The sequence below is a fragment of the Trachemys scripta genome, chromosome 10 (assembly GCF_013100865.1).
Source record: "Trachemys scripta elegans isolate TJP31775 chromosome 10, CAS_Tse_1.0, whole genome shotgun sequence".
In the NCBI taxonomy this organism is placed as follows: Eukaryota; Metazoa; Chordata; order Testudines; family Emydidae; genus Trachemys; species Trachemys scripta.
The window spans coordinates 2,840,614-2,857,040 of record NC_048307.1 but is presented as its reverse complement, the minus strand read 5'-3'; the positions used below and the strand labels follow the sequence as shown (position 1 = coordinate 2,857,040).

General features: G+C 51.2%; 1 protein-coding gene and 1 long non-coding RNA gene across 6 annotated transcripts in view; one reads left to right on the top strand and one right to left on the bottom strand.

Moving 5' to 3' along the window:
* The window catches only part of SLC5A11 (solute carrier family 5 member 11), a 24,954-nt gene extending 8,984 nt beyond the window's left edge, over window positions 1-15,970 (top strand). For all 5 annotated transcript variants that reach the window (XM_034784244.1, XM_034784245.1, XM_034784246.1 and 2 more), the window contains 10 exons: window positions 6,406-6,511; window positions 7,577-7,657; window positions 8,129-8,334; window positions 9,315-9,450; window positions 10,139-10,246; window positions 10,906-11,056; window positions 11,574-11,742; window positions 12,665-12,880; window positions 13,834-13,996; window positions 14,687-15,970. In XM_034784244.1, coding sequence (XP_034640135.1) covers window positions 6,406-6,511; window positions 7,577-7,657; window positions 8,129-8,334; window positions 9,315-9,450; window positions 10,139-10,246; window positions 10,906-11,056; window positions 11,574-11,742; window positions 12,665-12,880; window positions 13,834-13,996; window positions 14,687-14,907 — 1,557 coding nt within the window. In that variant the 3' untranslated portion in view covers window positions 14,908-15,970. The remainder of the gene's footprint in view (window positions 1-6,405; window positions 6,512-7,576; window positions 7,658-8,128; window positions 8,335-9,314; window positions 9,451-10,138; window positions 10,247-10,905; window positions 11,057-11,573; window positions 11,743-12,664; window positions 12,881-13,833; window positions 13,997-14,686) is intronic.
* On the bottom strand, window positions 11,594-16,318 carry LOC117884118. Its single transcript, XR_004647498.1, has 3 exons — window positions 16,029-16,318; window positions 13,848-13,969; window positions 11,594-11,720 (listed from the first exon to the last, which is right to left on the bottom strand). It is a non-coding gene; the product is annotated as an uncharacterized LOC117884118 (long non-coding RNA).
* Window positions 16,319-16,427: the final 109 nt, after the last annotated feature.

Below are 16,427 nucleotides of genomic sequence, written 5' to 3'. Positions count from 1 at the left end.
CACCTAAGTTGGGCTTGGGAGTCACCTAATGGAATGGATATGAGCAAGCACTCGAAGAAGAAAAGACGGTTACTCACCGTTGTAACTGTTGTTCTTCGAGATGTGTTGCTCATATCCATTCCATTAGGTGTGTGCGCGCGCCGCGTGCACGATCGTCGGAAGATTTTTACCCTAGCAACACCGGCGGGGCGGCTGTGGAGCCCCCTAGAGTGGCGCCTTCATGGCGCTGAATATATACCCCAGCCGACCCGGCGCCCCCTCAGTTCCTTCTTGCCGGCTACTCCGACAGTGGGGACGGGGGGCGGGTTTGGAATGGATATGAGCAACACATCTCGAAGAACAACAGTTACAACGGTGAGTAACCGTCTTTTCTTCTTCGAGTGCTTGCTCATATCCATTCCATTAGGTGACTCCCAAGCCCAACTTAGGTGGTGGGGTCGGAGTGAGACATTGCTGTGTGCAAAACCGCTGATCCGAATGCAGCATCGTCCCTGGACTGCTGCACTAGTGCATAGTGAGCTGTAAACGTGTGGACTGATGACCAAACCGCCGCTCTACAAATGTCCTGGATCGGAACTTGCGCCAGGAAAGCAGTCGAGGAAGCTTGGGCCCTCGTGGAGTGAGCGGTGAGGTGCGGTGCTGAGACACCTGCCAGGTCATAGCAAGTCCGGATGCAAGACGTAATCCAGGAGGATAGGCGTTGTGAGGAGACCGGTGAGCCTTTCATTCGGTCGGCCACTGCAACGAAGAGTTGCGTCGTCTTTCTAAAGTGCTTTGTGCGGTCAACATAGAAGGCCAGGGCCCTTCGTACGTCCAGGGAATGCAAACGTTGATCCTGGCGAGTGGCATGTGGTTTGGGATAAAAGACCGGGAGAAATATGTCCTGGTTGATATGAAAAGGAGAAACCACCTTAGGGAGAAAGGCCGGATGTGGACGAAGCTGCACTTTATCCTTATGAAAAACTGTGTAAGGGGGCTCAGATGTAAGCGCCCTGAGTTCAGAAACGCGCCTTGCTGAGGTGATGGCTACGAGGAAGGCTGTCTTCCAGGATAGGTACAGAAGTGAACAGGTGGCCAGTGGCTCGAATGGAGGACCTGTGAGCTTGGAGAGAACCAGGTTGAGGTCCCACGTCGGGACGGGCTGACGTTGTTGTGGGTACATCCGGTCTAAGCCCTTGAGGAATCTAACGACCATCGGGTTAGAGAATACCGAGGACGCGAGTTCCCCTGGGTGAAAGGCCGATATAGCGGCCAGGTGAACTCTAATTGAAGATATCGCCAACCCCTGTTGTTTTAGGGAGAGGAGATAGTCCAAAATGAGAGGAATGGGTGCCTGCAACGGGGATGTGGCTCGTTGTTCGCACCAACAGGAGAACCGTTTCCACTTGGCCAGGTACGTGGTCCGTGTTGAGGGCTTCCTACTGCTCAGCAGAATCTGTTGGACAGAGTGCGAGCATTGCTGCTCTGCCTGGGTGAACCATGGAGCAGCCACGCCGTGAGGTGGAGTGATTGCAGGTCGGGGTGACGCAACCGGCCGTGGTCCTGAGAGATGAGATCCGGACACAACGGAAGCGGGATCGGTGTCTGAACCGAGAGCTCCAACAGTGTGGTGTACCAATGTTGTCTCGGCCACGCAGGAGCGATCAGAATTACCTGTGCCTGGTCTCTGCGCAGTTTGAGCAGTACCTTGTGGACCAGAGGGAACGGAGGGAAGGCATAAAACAGGTGGTCTTTCCAGGGAAGTAGAAAGGCATCCGAGAGGGAGCCCGGAGCTCGACCTTGTAGGGAGCAGAACACGTGGCACTTCCTGTTGTCTCGAGATGCAAACAGGTCTATCTGGGGAAACCCCCACCTCTGGAAGATGGAATGTATAATGTCCGGACGGATAGACCACTCGTGCGTTTGGAAGGACCTGCTGAGTCGGTCCGCTAGAGTGTTCTGGACTCCAGGGAGGAACGATGCCGTGAGATGGATTGAGTGGGCGATGCAGAAGTCCCACAGGCGAATGGCCTCTTGGCATAGAATTGACGAACGTGCTCCTCCTTGCTTGTTGATGTAGAACATGGCCGTGGTGTTGTCGATGAGAACTAACACACAGCGGCCACGTAGGAGATTGAGGAATGCCTGGCACGCCAGGCGTACCGCCATCAGTTCCCGAACATTGATGTGTAGGGCTAACTGGGATGCAGTCCACAGGCCCTGGGTATGGTGTTCGTTGAGATGGGCGCCCCAACCCAGAGATGACGCGTCTGTGACCAGGTGCAGAGAGGGTTGTGGGGCGTGAAATGGCATCCCCTCGCAGACCACATTGTGATCCAGCCACCAGGTGAGGGAGGCCAGGACCGAGTTCGGGACCGTGACCACCATGTTCAGGCTGTCCCGATGTGGACGGTATATTGATGACACCCAGGTTTGAAGCGGGCGAAGTCGAAGTCTGGCATGCCTGGTTACGTACGTGCAGGAAGCCATGTGACCCAGCAGGGTAAGGCACGACCTCACCGTGGTAGTTGGGAAGGCCTTGAGCCCTTGAATGAGGTTCGTGATGGTGCCAAAGCGGTTGTCTGGCAGGATGGCTTGTGCACGTCTGGAGTCTAGAACTGCGCCGATGAATTCTATTCTCTGGGTAGGTTCTAGAGTGGATTTGTCCTTGTTGAGTAGGATGCCCAACTCGTTGAATGTGTGCACTATTCTGTGGACGTGAGCTTGAACTTGCTCCTTGGTGCGACCGCGCACCAGCCAGTCGTCTAGGTACGGGAACACCTGTATCCCTTGCCGACGAAGGTACGCTGCCACGACAGCCATACATTTCGTGAACACCCTTGGGGCCGAGGATAGGCCGAAGGGAAGGACTGTAAATTGGTAGTGCACCGTGTTTACCACGAATCGCAGGAAGCGTCTGTGAGGTGGGTAAATTGAGATGTGAAAGTATGCGTCTTTCATGTCGAGGGCGGCGAACCAGTCTCCAGGATCGAGGGAAGGGATAATGGCCCCCAAAGAGACCATGCGGAACTTCAACTTTATTACGAATTTGTTGAGTCCGCGCAAGTCCAAGATGGGTCGCAGACCTCCTTTGGACTTGGGGATCAGGAAGTAACGGGAATAAAATCCCCTGTCCTTTAACTCTATCGGAACCTCCTCTATGGCCCCCATGGCCAGGAGCGTAGAAACCTCCTGTATAAGAAGTTGCTCGTGAGAAGGGTCCCTGAAGAGGGACGGGGAAGGGGGGGAGGAGGGGGGGATGGAAGAAAACTGGATAGCGTATCCCCTCTCCACCGTGCGGAGGACCCAACGGTCCGAAGTTATAAGGGACCAAGCACGGTGGAAGTGGGAGAGGCGATCCCGAAAGGAGGGAGCTGGATCCTGGGGGATGACTGAGGCGCCGTCCTCGACCGCACCTTCAAAAGTTCTGTCTAGGACCTGAAGGTGGTCTTGGTGGCCCTTGGTTCTGACCGGGTTGAGGGCCAGCCCATCTTCTCCTACCACCTCGCCCTCGCCTTCTGGCAGGGTCCTGTCTCTGACGAGGTGGAGGGGGGTAAAAACGTTGAGGCTGGGGCCTAAATGGTCTGCGCTGGGGACCCGCAACATGCATCCCCAAGGAGCGCATGATTGTCCTGGAGTCTTTGAGGCTCTGCAATCGAGAGTCCGTCTTCCCCGAGAACAACCCCTGTCCTTCAAAGGGCAAATCCTGTAGGGTCTGCTGTAATTCAGGGGGCAAACCCGAAACTTGGAGCCAGGAGGTCCTGCGCATAGCGATACCTGCGGCCAGGGTTCTTGCGGCCGAGTCCGCTATGTCCAGGGAGGCCTGTAAGGAGGTCCGAGCCACCTTCTTACCCTCCTCAACCATGGCTCCAAACTCTTCCCTGGACTCTTGGGGAATCAACTCCTTAAACTTCCCCATAGAGTTCCAGGAGTTGAAATTGTAGCGGCTCAGTAGCGCCTGTTGATTCGCCGCTCTAAGTTGTAGCCCTCCGGCTGAGTAAACCTTACGGCCAAACAGATCAAGCCGCTTAGCCTCTTTTGATTTTGGCGCTGCAGCCTGCTGGCCGTGGCGCTCTCGTGCATTCACTGATTCCACCACCAGTGAACACGGTTGGGGGTGGGTGTACAAGTACCCATAGTCCTTAGATGGGACAAAGTATTTCCTTTCCACCCCTCTCGCTGTGGGTGGAATGGAGGCAGGAGTTTGCCATATCGTATCCGCATTCGTTTGGATCGTGCGGATCAAGGGTAACGCCACCCTCGATGGGGCATCCGATCCAAGGATATTCACGATCGGGTCGTGCACCTCCACTATCTCCTCCGCCTGCAGGTCCATATTACGGGCCATCCTACGCAGGAGATCCTGGTGAGCCCGAAGATCTATCGGAGGGGGACCCGTGCATGAAGTGCCTGCCACTGCCTCGTCCGGAGAGGAGGAGGAGGATGCCTCCGGTGGTACTGGATCCAAGGGGGGGTCCCGGTCCCCCTGCTCTTGGGTCGGAGCGTCACCTGCACTTGGGTCCATGGTGTCGGGTGGTGTAGACACAGAAGCCTCCACGCCTCCAGGCGGAGGCCGAGAGATGGTGGATTCTGGGGCCCTTCTGACCGAGTGACCCGAGCGAGAGGTCGATGGTAATGAAGCCCCTTGCTCCTGGTGGTACGCCCACGGGGTCCAAAACGACCAGTGAGATGGTCCATGAGAGTGGTCCTCTGCCCTCTCCTGCCAATGGCCCAAGTCTCGTTCCTCGGCCTGCCCCTGAGGGGGGTATGCCGATCTCGACAGGTCCTCCGAGGAGCGAGACACCGATCTTGACGGCCATGGCGGTGCCGCGAAAGATGAAACGATCCCCGTGGTCTGCGGTGCCGCACGGTGCCGGTCCGGAGATGATCTATCTCTGTGCGGTGCCGGCGATCGGTGCCGGGACCGCGACCGGTGCCGATGACCTCGTCGGTGCCGGGAGTCAGATCTGGACCTCGACGAGGACCTAGAGTATGCTCGGTGCCGGGAGCGGCCCCTCGACGTCAAGCGTCGACCGTAGCGGTGCCGAGAACTACGTCTCGACGTTGACCGGTGCCGACGATCATATCGGTGCCGAGACGTAGAGCGGTGCCGCGAAGAAGATCTTGGCCGCGAGTACGACCGGTGCCGAGACGATATTCGGTGCCGGGACTGCGAGCGGCGTGGGGACCTGCTTCGGGACCTGGATCGGCGCCGAGGTTCCAGCCCTTGTGATGGAGGGCGCATCAAGGCAGGTTTCCCTCTTGACTGTACCGGGCGAGTCAACGGTGCAGTCGGTGCCGGTGGTTGAGGCGGTGCGGGCTCCGTGAGAGCTATTAAGTCTCTCGCCGCTGCGAAGGTCTCTGGAGTCGACGGGAGACACTGTATCACCGCCGGCCTCGGTGGAGACGCTATTTGCACCGGACTCGACGGCCTCGGCGCCGGAGTCGACGGTGCTGGAGGCGCTTGCTTCCGTTGCTCCACCGGCGGACGCGGCTCTACCCCCGGCACTGGGGGAGCCGGCGTCTTCGGCACGGATGTCCCCGTCTTATGGGCTTTTTTATGCCCTGGGGATAATGACCGGCGCCGAGGCACTTGCTGCGCTTGCGGTGCCGACGAGGTCCGGTGCCGGGGAGGCTTGTCTGACGCCACTCGCGTGGTCATCATAGCCGGTGCCGCCGGGGCACTGCGCACCGAGGTGCTAGGTGCCGGAGTCTGGCCCGTAGAAGGAGTGTCCGGGCTGAGTGCCGCCTCCATTAGGAGTTGCCTGAGCCGAAAGTCCCGCTCCTTCTTGGTTCTTGGTTTGAAGGCCTTACAGATCTTGCATTTATCTGTTTGGTGGGACTCTCCCAGGCACTTCAAACAGGAGTCGTGCGGGTCGCTCGTGGGCATAGGCTTAGCGCAGGGGGCACACTGCTTGAAGCCGGGAGCGTTGGGCATGAGCCCGGGCCCGCGGCCGGGGGAGAAAGGGGGAGACGACCCCCTTAACCCCCTGAACTACAATAACAACTATAACAACTTTTTTAACTATAAATACTAGAACTACAACTATAACTATAACTTCGAATGACTAAGTAAGCTAGGGAGAGTGGAGGACAGCTATGCCGCGCTCCACAGTTCCAACGACCGTCAGGGGCGGTAAGAAGGAACTGAGGGGGCGCCGGGTCGGCTGGGGTATATATTCAGCGCCATGAAGGCGCCACTCTAGGGGGCTCCACAGCCGACCCGCCGGTGTTGCTAGGGTAAAAATCTTCCGACGATCGTGCACGCGGCGCGCGCACACACCTAATGGAATGGATATGAGCAAGCACTCGAAGAAGAACACAAAGTTTGGTTGGCTTAGCGTACACCGTGCATCCACTCAGCTGTCTGACATTACGCACGGAGCTGTCACCATTGTAACCCTTATAAATATCTTTTTCCATTAGGTTGATATGTATGCTGGGGCCCTGTTCATTCAGCAAGCCTTACGCTGGGACCTCTACGTTGCTGTCATAGGTCTGCTGGCAATCACTGCTGTTTACACTGTTGCAGGTGCGTCTCTGTGTTTCAGGTCATAGGAATGCAATGTCATACGTCTTTGCTAATGGGTTGAGAACAGCCGAACAATGTACCATCCATCTCCCCGTGTAATAAGTATTCAGCAGTTTCCACAGGTACCGTTCTATAAAGTACTTCCTTATTAGCCGAGGCACTAAATCTGTCCGCCTGCCCTTTACCAAGACGACTGTTTATAATGAAAAAACTAATTATAGTAACGCACTTGTCAAAATTACTCTCCAGGTGAGAGCGGGTGAGTGTAATTTTACAAGGCTGGCATAAAGTGCCTGCTTAAAGCCAGCCCAGATCTGTGCCCAGCGCTCTCTGGCTCAAAGTGGAGCCACACTGAAGGTTTTTGCTCAGAACTTTTCTTCCTTTTGGCTTTCTGGGTGTATAAGGGAGAGCCACACACAGCACTAGGCAGGGTGATGTGGGAAATATCTTCACAACTTGGATGGAAATGGTGCCAGGAAGGAAGTGAAATGTGTGTCCAAAACAAATGGAAGTTTCTCTTCTTGCAGCGCTCACCCCCAGCGATATGGGCCATACAGCTACTTCCTTTTTGTTGTTATGTTGTCTTTTTGAAGCAGCTTCTGTTTCAATCGGGTCCTTCCTCCTTGTGGTTTTCAATGCATCTCCTGTAGAGATTTCTGCTATGGAGTTTGGGTTTCTAGTTACAAAACACTGACTCACTGTGGTTCAAAACATGCAACATTTCAGCCAAAGTAGCAGCCCTGGGAGTTGGCCAAACCATCCCACAAAGTGGTCAAAACAACCCACAAAACATCCCATTGTGTCAGGCAAAGCATTCTGGCTGTCAAGTATCAGGGGGTAGCCGTGTTAGTCTGTATCTACAAAAACAACAAAGAGTCTGGTGGCACCTTAAAGACTAACAGATTTATTTGGGCATAAGCTTTCGTGAGTAAAAACCTCACTTCTTCGGATGCAACAATTCTGGCTGTGACACTGGCCCAGAGACTTTTGCAAAGCAGGAGATGTAATTACACAGAACAAACCCAGTTCCCGACAATTTGTCCCTCTGATTTTTTTTTTCTTTAGGTGGTCTGGCAGCTGTGATCTACACAGACACTCTGCAGACTGTCATCATGCTGGCTGGGGGATTGACTCTTATGGGGTTCAGTGAGTACTTCTCTGGGATTTTACTGCTAAAAATACATTTGTTCCTGTACCAAATCACTGCAAATATGCATCACTGGAACAAGCCATTTAACGTTTATACAGTGCATCTTGTGAAACAGACATTCATGTTAGAATATTTTCTATACAAATAATCTTGTGATAGTTCTTTGTAGGGTGAAAAGTGTAGGGGAGTTCCATGAAAGATATGAACCCCCCCAAAAATAAACAGAAAACACCCGGTGGTCTGAGATTCATATCAAAGCAAACAATTACCTCCTCTAGCCAAATAACGTATGGTATTAAACCAGGTTTGCCATTGTAGGTCCTGATCCAACTCCTGTGAAGTCTGTCAGAGTCTTTCCATTGACTTCAATGGACACTGAATTGGGATCATACAGAGCAAACTGCCGAGAGTGAAAATAATAGCATGAACCTGATCAATGTGGTAACTGCTTCCTATTCCCATTTTAGGCTTTGTTAAAATTGGTGGGCTTGAAAGTTTGCAGGCCAAATACTTTAAAGCCATTGCTAGTAGCCACAAAGGAAACAGTAGCTGTGGCTTACCAAGAGAAGATGCCTTCCACATTTTCCGAGACCCTGTCACCTCTGACCTTCCCTGGCCAGGAGTTCTGATTGGAATGACCATCCCATCTCTGTGGTACTGGTGTACAGATCAGGTAGATCAATGTTTCCTTCACAAGGTTAACCCTCAGGTTGGGTTTTGAGACATGCCACCTGGCAGGCTGTAGAACCATGCAGAACTTTCATCGCAAGCAACTAAGGCCAAGTTTCATTACAAAACCCAGACTCGGGCCAGAACCTGGGCTGGTTTACTATTTCTGTGGAAACCATATGAAATCTGATGATTTCAATCTCAAACCAGACAAAATTTGACACCTGCACTAAGTTAAATTAGAGTTTTGAAGCTCATTTGAACTCAGATTTGTAACATGAGGGGCATGTAAACCCCAACTATAAAAGTGGGCATTTCTGAATTCTGTGTGAACCCACCCCCGGCCCCTTCAGGCTGTGCAGGGCTCCAGTTGCTGTCTCTCCAATTGTAAACAGCAGTGCCAGGAAGAGCAGAATCGTAACAAAATCCATGTCAGATATTTCTGGGGGATTTGTTTTATCGAACTCTTTTTACAGAGTGAGGGTCAATTTAGGGGATGTCAGCAAGTTTACCCATGCCCTAGTTTGTGAAGCAGTAGTCCTGTTGACCCGACAAGATGTGTCAAGGTGTATAAGATACACAGGGTCCAAAAAAGAACAAACTGTGGAGAAAAATGATGACAGGGATTTCTATGGGTTAGAAGTGAACACAATGAGATTTCCCTTGCATAAAGGCAAGAAGCGCTAGTTAAAGCACCAAAGGTGAGTTAGCTAATTCACCGCATGGTGATACAAGGTTCGGCATGGCCGCTGGGAGTTAAGAACACTCAGCACTTTGCAAGATCAGATCCTTCATGATGATGAAGGTCTGAGTTCCCTCTCCGTTAAATCAATGCAATCTAGAACAGAGTCTGGCCCTAGAGGTCCGGTATGGTGCTTTTGGAACCAGCATGTCCAATTATAAATAGAAACATACATCACGTCATCTTGCATCTAGGTACTCTCCCTGCAAAGCACTGGATCAAACTATTTTCCTGATTTACAGGTCATTGTTCAAAGGTCCCTTGCAGCTAAAAACCTCTGTCATGCCAAAGGAGGTTCGTTGTTGGCCTCCTATCTGAAAATTTTGCCTCTCTTCATGATGGTGATGCCAGGCATGATCAGCCGGGTTCTCTTCCCAGGTAAGAGTTGAAGGAGAGAAATATTCCTTGCGTCTGTCTCTACAGATTGTGATTTCTATATAGTGCGTAAGTGACCGACCCGCCAGAATAAGCTAAAAGGTTGTAGCAGGTCAGTTGCCAGGAGCATGGACTTGCAGTTCATAATAGATTTTTTTTCAGATAACACTCTATTAATCTACACTCCCCTTGCTCCCCAGGGATTACACCCCTTCATCCTGAACACAAGTCCCAGGGCTCAGGTGCTTCCTGAGGCAACCCAGCTTTAAGAGCTGCCCCGATGATGTTCCCTCTGGACCCCATGTTTGTGGCACTCAGAAAAGAAAAAATCCTAAAGTCTGCTCCCTGACTGTTCTAAGCCACAGAGAGAGAGAGCATGCACGTCTGTCGGTGTTAGCACACGTCTGGAGGGAATCACTGTTTTCTCATGGTGAACAGCATTAGTTTTAAAAAAGGACAAGGTTCAGAGAAGAGAGTCAGGCATACAAGACAGATGAGCTGTTAAGGCAAATCTTGACTAAACCTACTTCAATTGGCAGAAGATAAAGATAAGAAAGGGGAAAGCTTAGAGCTACTTTTGTGAATGTGTGTGTACTTCATTATCTGCTGGATGGGTTTCACTCCATGGTTACCGTCTGGATGTCTTTGTTTCTTGTAACTAATGGATTACTTTCCCCCGTGTTTATTGTAGATCTGGTGGCTTGTGCAGACCCAGAAATCTGTCGGAAAATCTGTGGCAACCCATCTGGCTGTTCTGATATTGCTTACCCCAAACTGGTCATAGAACTGCTGCCTCTAGGTGAGGCGCTTCACAGCCGCTAACTAACATGGACAGGGCCTACACCAACCAAAACACAGACTGTAGGAAATGTTCGGGGAGGAGAATAGACTACAGTCATGATATTGGGCCTGAGGATATAGTGACGAAAAAGGAATAACATGCAACAGGGCGCGCAGCTGCTGTGAGAGGCCTCTGCTGGGGAGCAAGGCATCCAGCATTCAGGAAGTCTACTTCTATCACCTGGGCATGACTAGTTCCCTAAAGGATGAGGACATCGTAGTGTCCAAGTGTACTGAGTTACCCGTAACCCGAAGGGGAGCACGATCACTATAACACAGGAGGGAGCAGATGGATCAGGTCTCCTCCTTGCATCTCAGCTGCCTCTCTGAGCCAGCCAGCTACCAGAGGAGAGGAAAGACTCTGCCCATGCAGACAGAGCTACAGTGGTCCAAGAAGAAAGACTGACAAGTTCATATGGCCCGTGAGGTCACCTGCTGCTGTCCAGGACTCTTGGGAGGGCAGCGTAGGCAGCAGTCCCTCAGCACAGGGGAAGGGCTGAGTTCCGAAGGGAGCTGCAGCCGTTAGTCTGAGAGGTTTGACTGATGGGGGGTGAAGTTGGACCCCTAGCGGTCTGTACATTGTTACTAGAGCGAACATGCCTCTCCCTTTGTTTTCAGGGCTCAGGGGCCTCATGATGTCAGTGATGATTTCAGCACTTATGTCCTCCCTGACTTCCATCTTTAACAGCTCCAGCACCATATTCACCATGGATCTCTGGCAGCACTTCCGGCCCCGTTCTTCTGAGTGGGAACTTATGCTTGTCGGCAGGTACGGAACTCTAGGGCATGGCGTGTTCAATCACAGAGCCTGTCCTGGGGATCTTTCACACCTCACTCTGCTCTCTGATGCCCTGGTGTAAACTGAGAGCAACTCCTCTTCAGAGCCCATTGCTCCAGACCTACCCTGCAATAACTGAGAGCAGAATTTGGCCCTTCCAGTCCATGATATATTTTTTTTTCTGTTGCCAATGTTACATTTTCTTTCCCTGGTTGCTCATGAGAATGAATCTGGCCCAGCGAATGGATGTAAGTTATAGCGGCAGAACCAGGATTTAGGAGGCAGAGGTGGCAGAAAGGCACACGAGGGCAACAGCTTCTGGATTTGGGTGTTTGCGTGAGGCTGAGCTCTAACGGAAGGCAGGCAGGGGACATAGTACAGGTGAACAAAGATTGTATGGTGGGGAGCACCATTGGGCAGATTTCAGAGAGAGGAGGGAGGCTCTCCTGAGAGGGAAGACCTTCATGCAGAGGAAGGCCAGCAATAACACTATCTTTTTCTTGAGCAGGGTGTTTGTGCTGCTGCTCGTGGTGGTGTCTATTCTGTGGATCCCACTGGTTCAGGCCAGCCAAGGGGGGCAGCTATTCATTTATATCCAGACAATCAGCTCCTACCTACAGCCCCCGGTGGCCATGGTTTTCATCCTGGGCTGTTTCTGGAAGAGAACGAATGAAAAGGTAACACTTGGGCAGGGTCTGACACAGCGTGCTGTGTGTGCCGGGTAGGAGCCTGTCCTTCCGCTGTCTACACGGACAAATAGCCAGGCAGCTAGAACAGCTGCACCGTGTCGCTGCTCTGCCTCTCCTTGTGGACGCTCTGCGGAGTGACTGGACTCATGCTTGGGGCATTCTGTTGGGGCCACGCAGCCCGTGCAGCAGGGAGCACTTCCTACTGCTCTCAGGCAGCTCCCTCGGCTGCTCTAGGAGAGAAGGCAAAGGTTGCCAAGTGCCTTTCACAAACCTAGGAGCAGAGATTTGCAAGCCATGGCCTTGCACTGGGGTAACCCAAGACTTGGAGTCCATGGGGGTGGAAAGTAAGTCGGAGGTGGGGAAGGGGGGAGTCGCAGTGGCACAAGATGCCCACAACCTCCACTCCTCTGGGGAAACTGGAGCTGGCAAGTGCAACCCCAAAAGAGGGCAGCGCTGGCTGGGGGAGGGTTGTATCCAGACTCTGGAGCGTCCTCAGGGCAGCCTTTGCTGGCAGGACTCCTGTGAAGCAGCAGTCACAGTTAAAGCAGCCCGTGACGAGGGCAAGCGTTGGGGTGGGTGGTGCTGCAGAGCTGGGAGCTGATGGCTATTGAACAGCACCAGCAGGTCTAGAGAGTGGCTCTCCTCCACCGGAAGGGCGGGTCAGTAGAAAGTGGGGTGCTATGTGTGTATAAGGGAGGACAGCATAAGGAGGAGAAAATGAAGGGGATCTCAGAAACCCTCCCCAAAGCCCAGTAAACCTCCCCTCCCCGCACAGAATGTGCTGATCAGAATGTCACGGCATATCTCACTCCTGCCAGCACTCAGCCCGAGAGCCAGCGTGGGCTTCGTCGCCAGGTAGGATGTAGACATATGTTTCCTGTTCCATCAAGGAATGATCTTCATTTCCTAGGGTGCGTTCTGGGGCCTGCTGACCGGCATGCTGCTGGGCTTCATCAGGCTGGTGCTGGACTTTATCTACCTGCAGCCCCAATGCGGGGAGCCAGACCGCCGGCCGGCCGTGGTGAGATATGTGCACTACCTGTACTTCTCCATGATCCTCAGTGTCATCACGACAGTCACTGTGGTGGTCGTGAGCCTGCTCACAGAACCTCCCTCGGAAGAAATGGTGAGTCTCCCTCAGCAGGTTTCTTTCACTATTTTTTAATGGACATCCAGTAAGTCCCCCCCTTATGCACCCATGGGGATGGACGTTCTCATTCCTCCTGTACACATGTGAACACGTGTAATACTGTATCAGACCACGGGTCTGTCTAGTCTGGCATCCTGCCTCCCTGCTGTGCTAGGTGACAGCACTGGTCCCTCAAGTCCAGAATCCCACCTCCAGGAGCGGCCAACACCTGGATGCTCTGGACAAGGGTCTCAAACCCCAATATGTGTATTTTAATACATGACAAGTTTGCTTCTTCCATCATATTATTGTCTGAGAAGCTTTGGCCACTGGGTCACCTTATTAACTTTCTCAAAGAACTGCAGTTGATTAGTGAGATAGTTTTTCCTTATGGAATCCGTTACCTAGATCTTGTCTGAGCACAGTGGAAGCAACCCGCCTGCTTCCTCTGGAGTAGGTTCCTGGCAGTCTGCCTAACTCCACAATGCATACAGAGACTATAAATCCTCACCCAGTGCTGGATCCATGTGTGATATCCCAGATACTATGAGATGAAAGGACATCACAAAGACCTTCTAAAACTTATACACTCTGTTCTCTGCTTTTAGTTTTGTATGACACATCACAGCAGAGTTCTAGTAGTAACCCTCATCATCAGGAACGTAGCAGTGAAGTAAAACAGGCAAGTTTCAGATCAAGGTTTAATCTGGATAAACTAAAAGTGCTGTTCTGTTTCTTGCTTCATTTGGCCTCCTCGTATCTATTTCCATAGTACCTTATCAGCGCTGGATGTTCCCCAGCTCCAATGGGGCTGCCCAGGTCGGGGACCAGAATTTGGTCCCAAGTGTTTAGAAAATATAAGAACCCCTCAAAGCTGCCTTACGGCTGAGGTATTCCCTTTAAACAAACATAGGAGCAGTTCTCTTTAACAATGCTCTTCATGCCGACAGATCAGTCGTCTCACCTGGTTCACACGCTGGGATCGACCAGCCAAGAAACACCCAGCAGTCAGTACTTCTCCTGATAGTGGAAGTGGCGTATGTAAGTCTGAGTGTCCGCCTGCCCAGCTCGATATTAGCGTTGTTCCTGAAAATATTTCCAATGACAATACAAGTAAGTGCCCTGTTACTATATACAGCATGCGCTTCAATTAAAATCAGTCCTATGCATTTTGTAAATGGACAGAGATGATTGTCAGGTTTTGCAAAACTTGCACTATTGCTTAGGTAGCGTGCAGCCTTGGCCGATGCATATTCCTTTATGTGCAATGAAATTAGTATGAAGTGGAGCAATGAGTTAATGCACTAGACTAGAATGCTGATTCCCAGCTGCTGGGACTTTAGTCGTTTGTGACTGGCATTCTAACTTCCTCCCTGCCCTCTCCCCAACCCCCGTGCACCACTGTTACCTGCTTACTGTTGGGTTATGCATGCCCTAATCTTCAGCAGAGTTTGGGGAACTTGCATTCACAAGCCCTAAGTGGGTTCAAGCATACAGAAACAAATGGAAGATGATGAGCACAGCCATGTTTTTAGACTTGGCTAATTGATACCATTCCTCAAACTGTTTGGAATGGCAGGATTTGAATTCAGAACTTTAGAGCAGGGTGACACTGTGACAAGTAGAAATGACTGTAATGGCTACCTAGAGCTTGGTGGAGTGCATGTGTCACTTTGAAGAGTTCTGATATGTTTTCTGGGTAGTACTGCCAAAAATGATTTGTACAAGATTGTTACACTCTTTGTGTTACTGGAGTTTGTTCCACGGACAGAATTTTTACCTCACTAATTACTATCATTGTAGGCGTGACTGGTACTCAGAAAGGGTCTAAACTGATGAGAGTCGTCTTGTGGCTCTGTGGGATGGAGAGCAAACAAGACCATCCTCCTGAGAACACAGCCCCTACCAGCCCTGAACGTGCTGTGGCTTCATTGGATGAGCAGCCTTTGGTGAAACACATTCTGAACATCAACTTGATACTGTGCATATGTGCCGGCATCTTCCTCTGGGGCTACTTTGCATAGCAGCTTGCCAGATGATTCAAGGGACACCGTCAGCTAATCTTAGGCCCCCCAATTAAGATTGGTGTAAATAATAATAATATAATCAATGATGGTTCAGTGCGATTTGTAATCCATTCTTACATTTCATAGGAAAAAAATGTGAGTATTTTAGTTACACTTAACGAAGGGCTCGCTCCTGAGTTTCTCTACCTTCGGCTCACACCAGTGAGATCAGGCCCCAGGCAGCAATAGGCTATCCATGTGTAAGGGGTGGGGGGAGGTTTGGAAGGCAGAAGGGGTTTGTTTGGTTGTTTCACATCTTGATAGTTTTGCACTTAAGCACTCGGGACTCAGGATATCTGCCTGACCTGTGTAAAGCATTTAATTTCTCTGTGCCTTAACTCTCCCATCTGTAAGAATGGGTAATAATCCTTCCCCACCTCCAAGCGGTGCCATGAGGATCAATATTTATGTTTGCAAGGTACATAGATACTGTAGTGATGGGGACTGTATAGGCATATAGAGATACTATATCCATTAAGGAAAACAAAACATTACACCAAAATGTATGTACATGGATGAATGTGTATGTGCCTATGTTGTACAGCTCATAGGTTCCATTGGCTTTTCTGTACTACAGTTGGCACTAAAATTAATATAGATTTTTTTAAAATTGTTTGCATACATTTTAAAAAAGTCAATGAGTTTCTTAGCATGGGAAGTTAAATCTTCTGCAGGGCTGTAAATCCAAACACAACGCTGAGGGTAGTGCATGTAGACTAGAAAATGAAACTGACAATTTCACTGGCAAATGTGAGCGTATGGCTCACAAAGTAAAACAGCATCGGTGTTGAAGAGTATATGAGGCTGCTTAAATCTTTTCAGATAATAATGTCGGGGTTGTTGGTAACGCGCATACAGAGAGATTATCATACGTGTATAGAAGATTTTGACAGTCTCTCTTTAGGTTTCTTTTTAAATAAATTAGGTATTATTACAACCAGAGTATTTTATGAGCAATGTAATGTACTGTCCTTTTAAAAATCCCTTGCCAGTGTTAATAAAAACGTATTTATTATTCTCAATGGAGTCAGTAGCCAGCAGGGAAATGTATCCATTGGTTGCATTCCTAGTCATTTTACCTCAGTCTGTTTCCTCTGCAGCACAATGATGAGTTTAAGCGAAGGGCATGTTCATTTGCTCCTGTTAACTGGAGCTGCACGGTAGTAAAAACTCAGCGCTGTGATACCAGGAGTACTAAAGAATCACTTCAGCATTGCAAATAACTGTGGCTCGAAGGCAGGGCCCCCCCTTTGCTCCAACAGCCCGAGAGCCTGCGGGTGAGTGTCTGCCCCAGGCACCAGCTCCCGTCGCTGCAGCTGCTGCGGGCTGAAGATGAAGCTGGTCAGAGACAGCAGCGGGCCGGGGGCTGATTATTTCCCTTGGCAGCGTTCAGCCGGGCCCCTGCAGCCCCCTCGCGCGGAGCCCCCCCCCCCCCCCCCCCCGCGCCCCCCCCCCCCCCCCCCCCCCCCCCCCCCCCC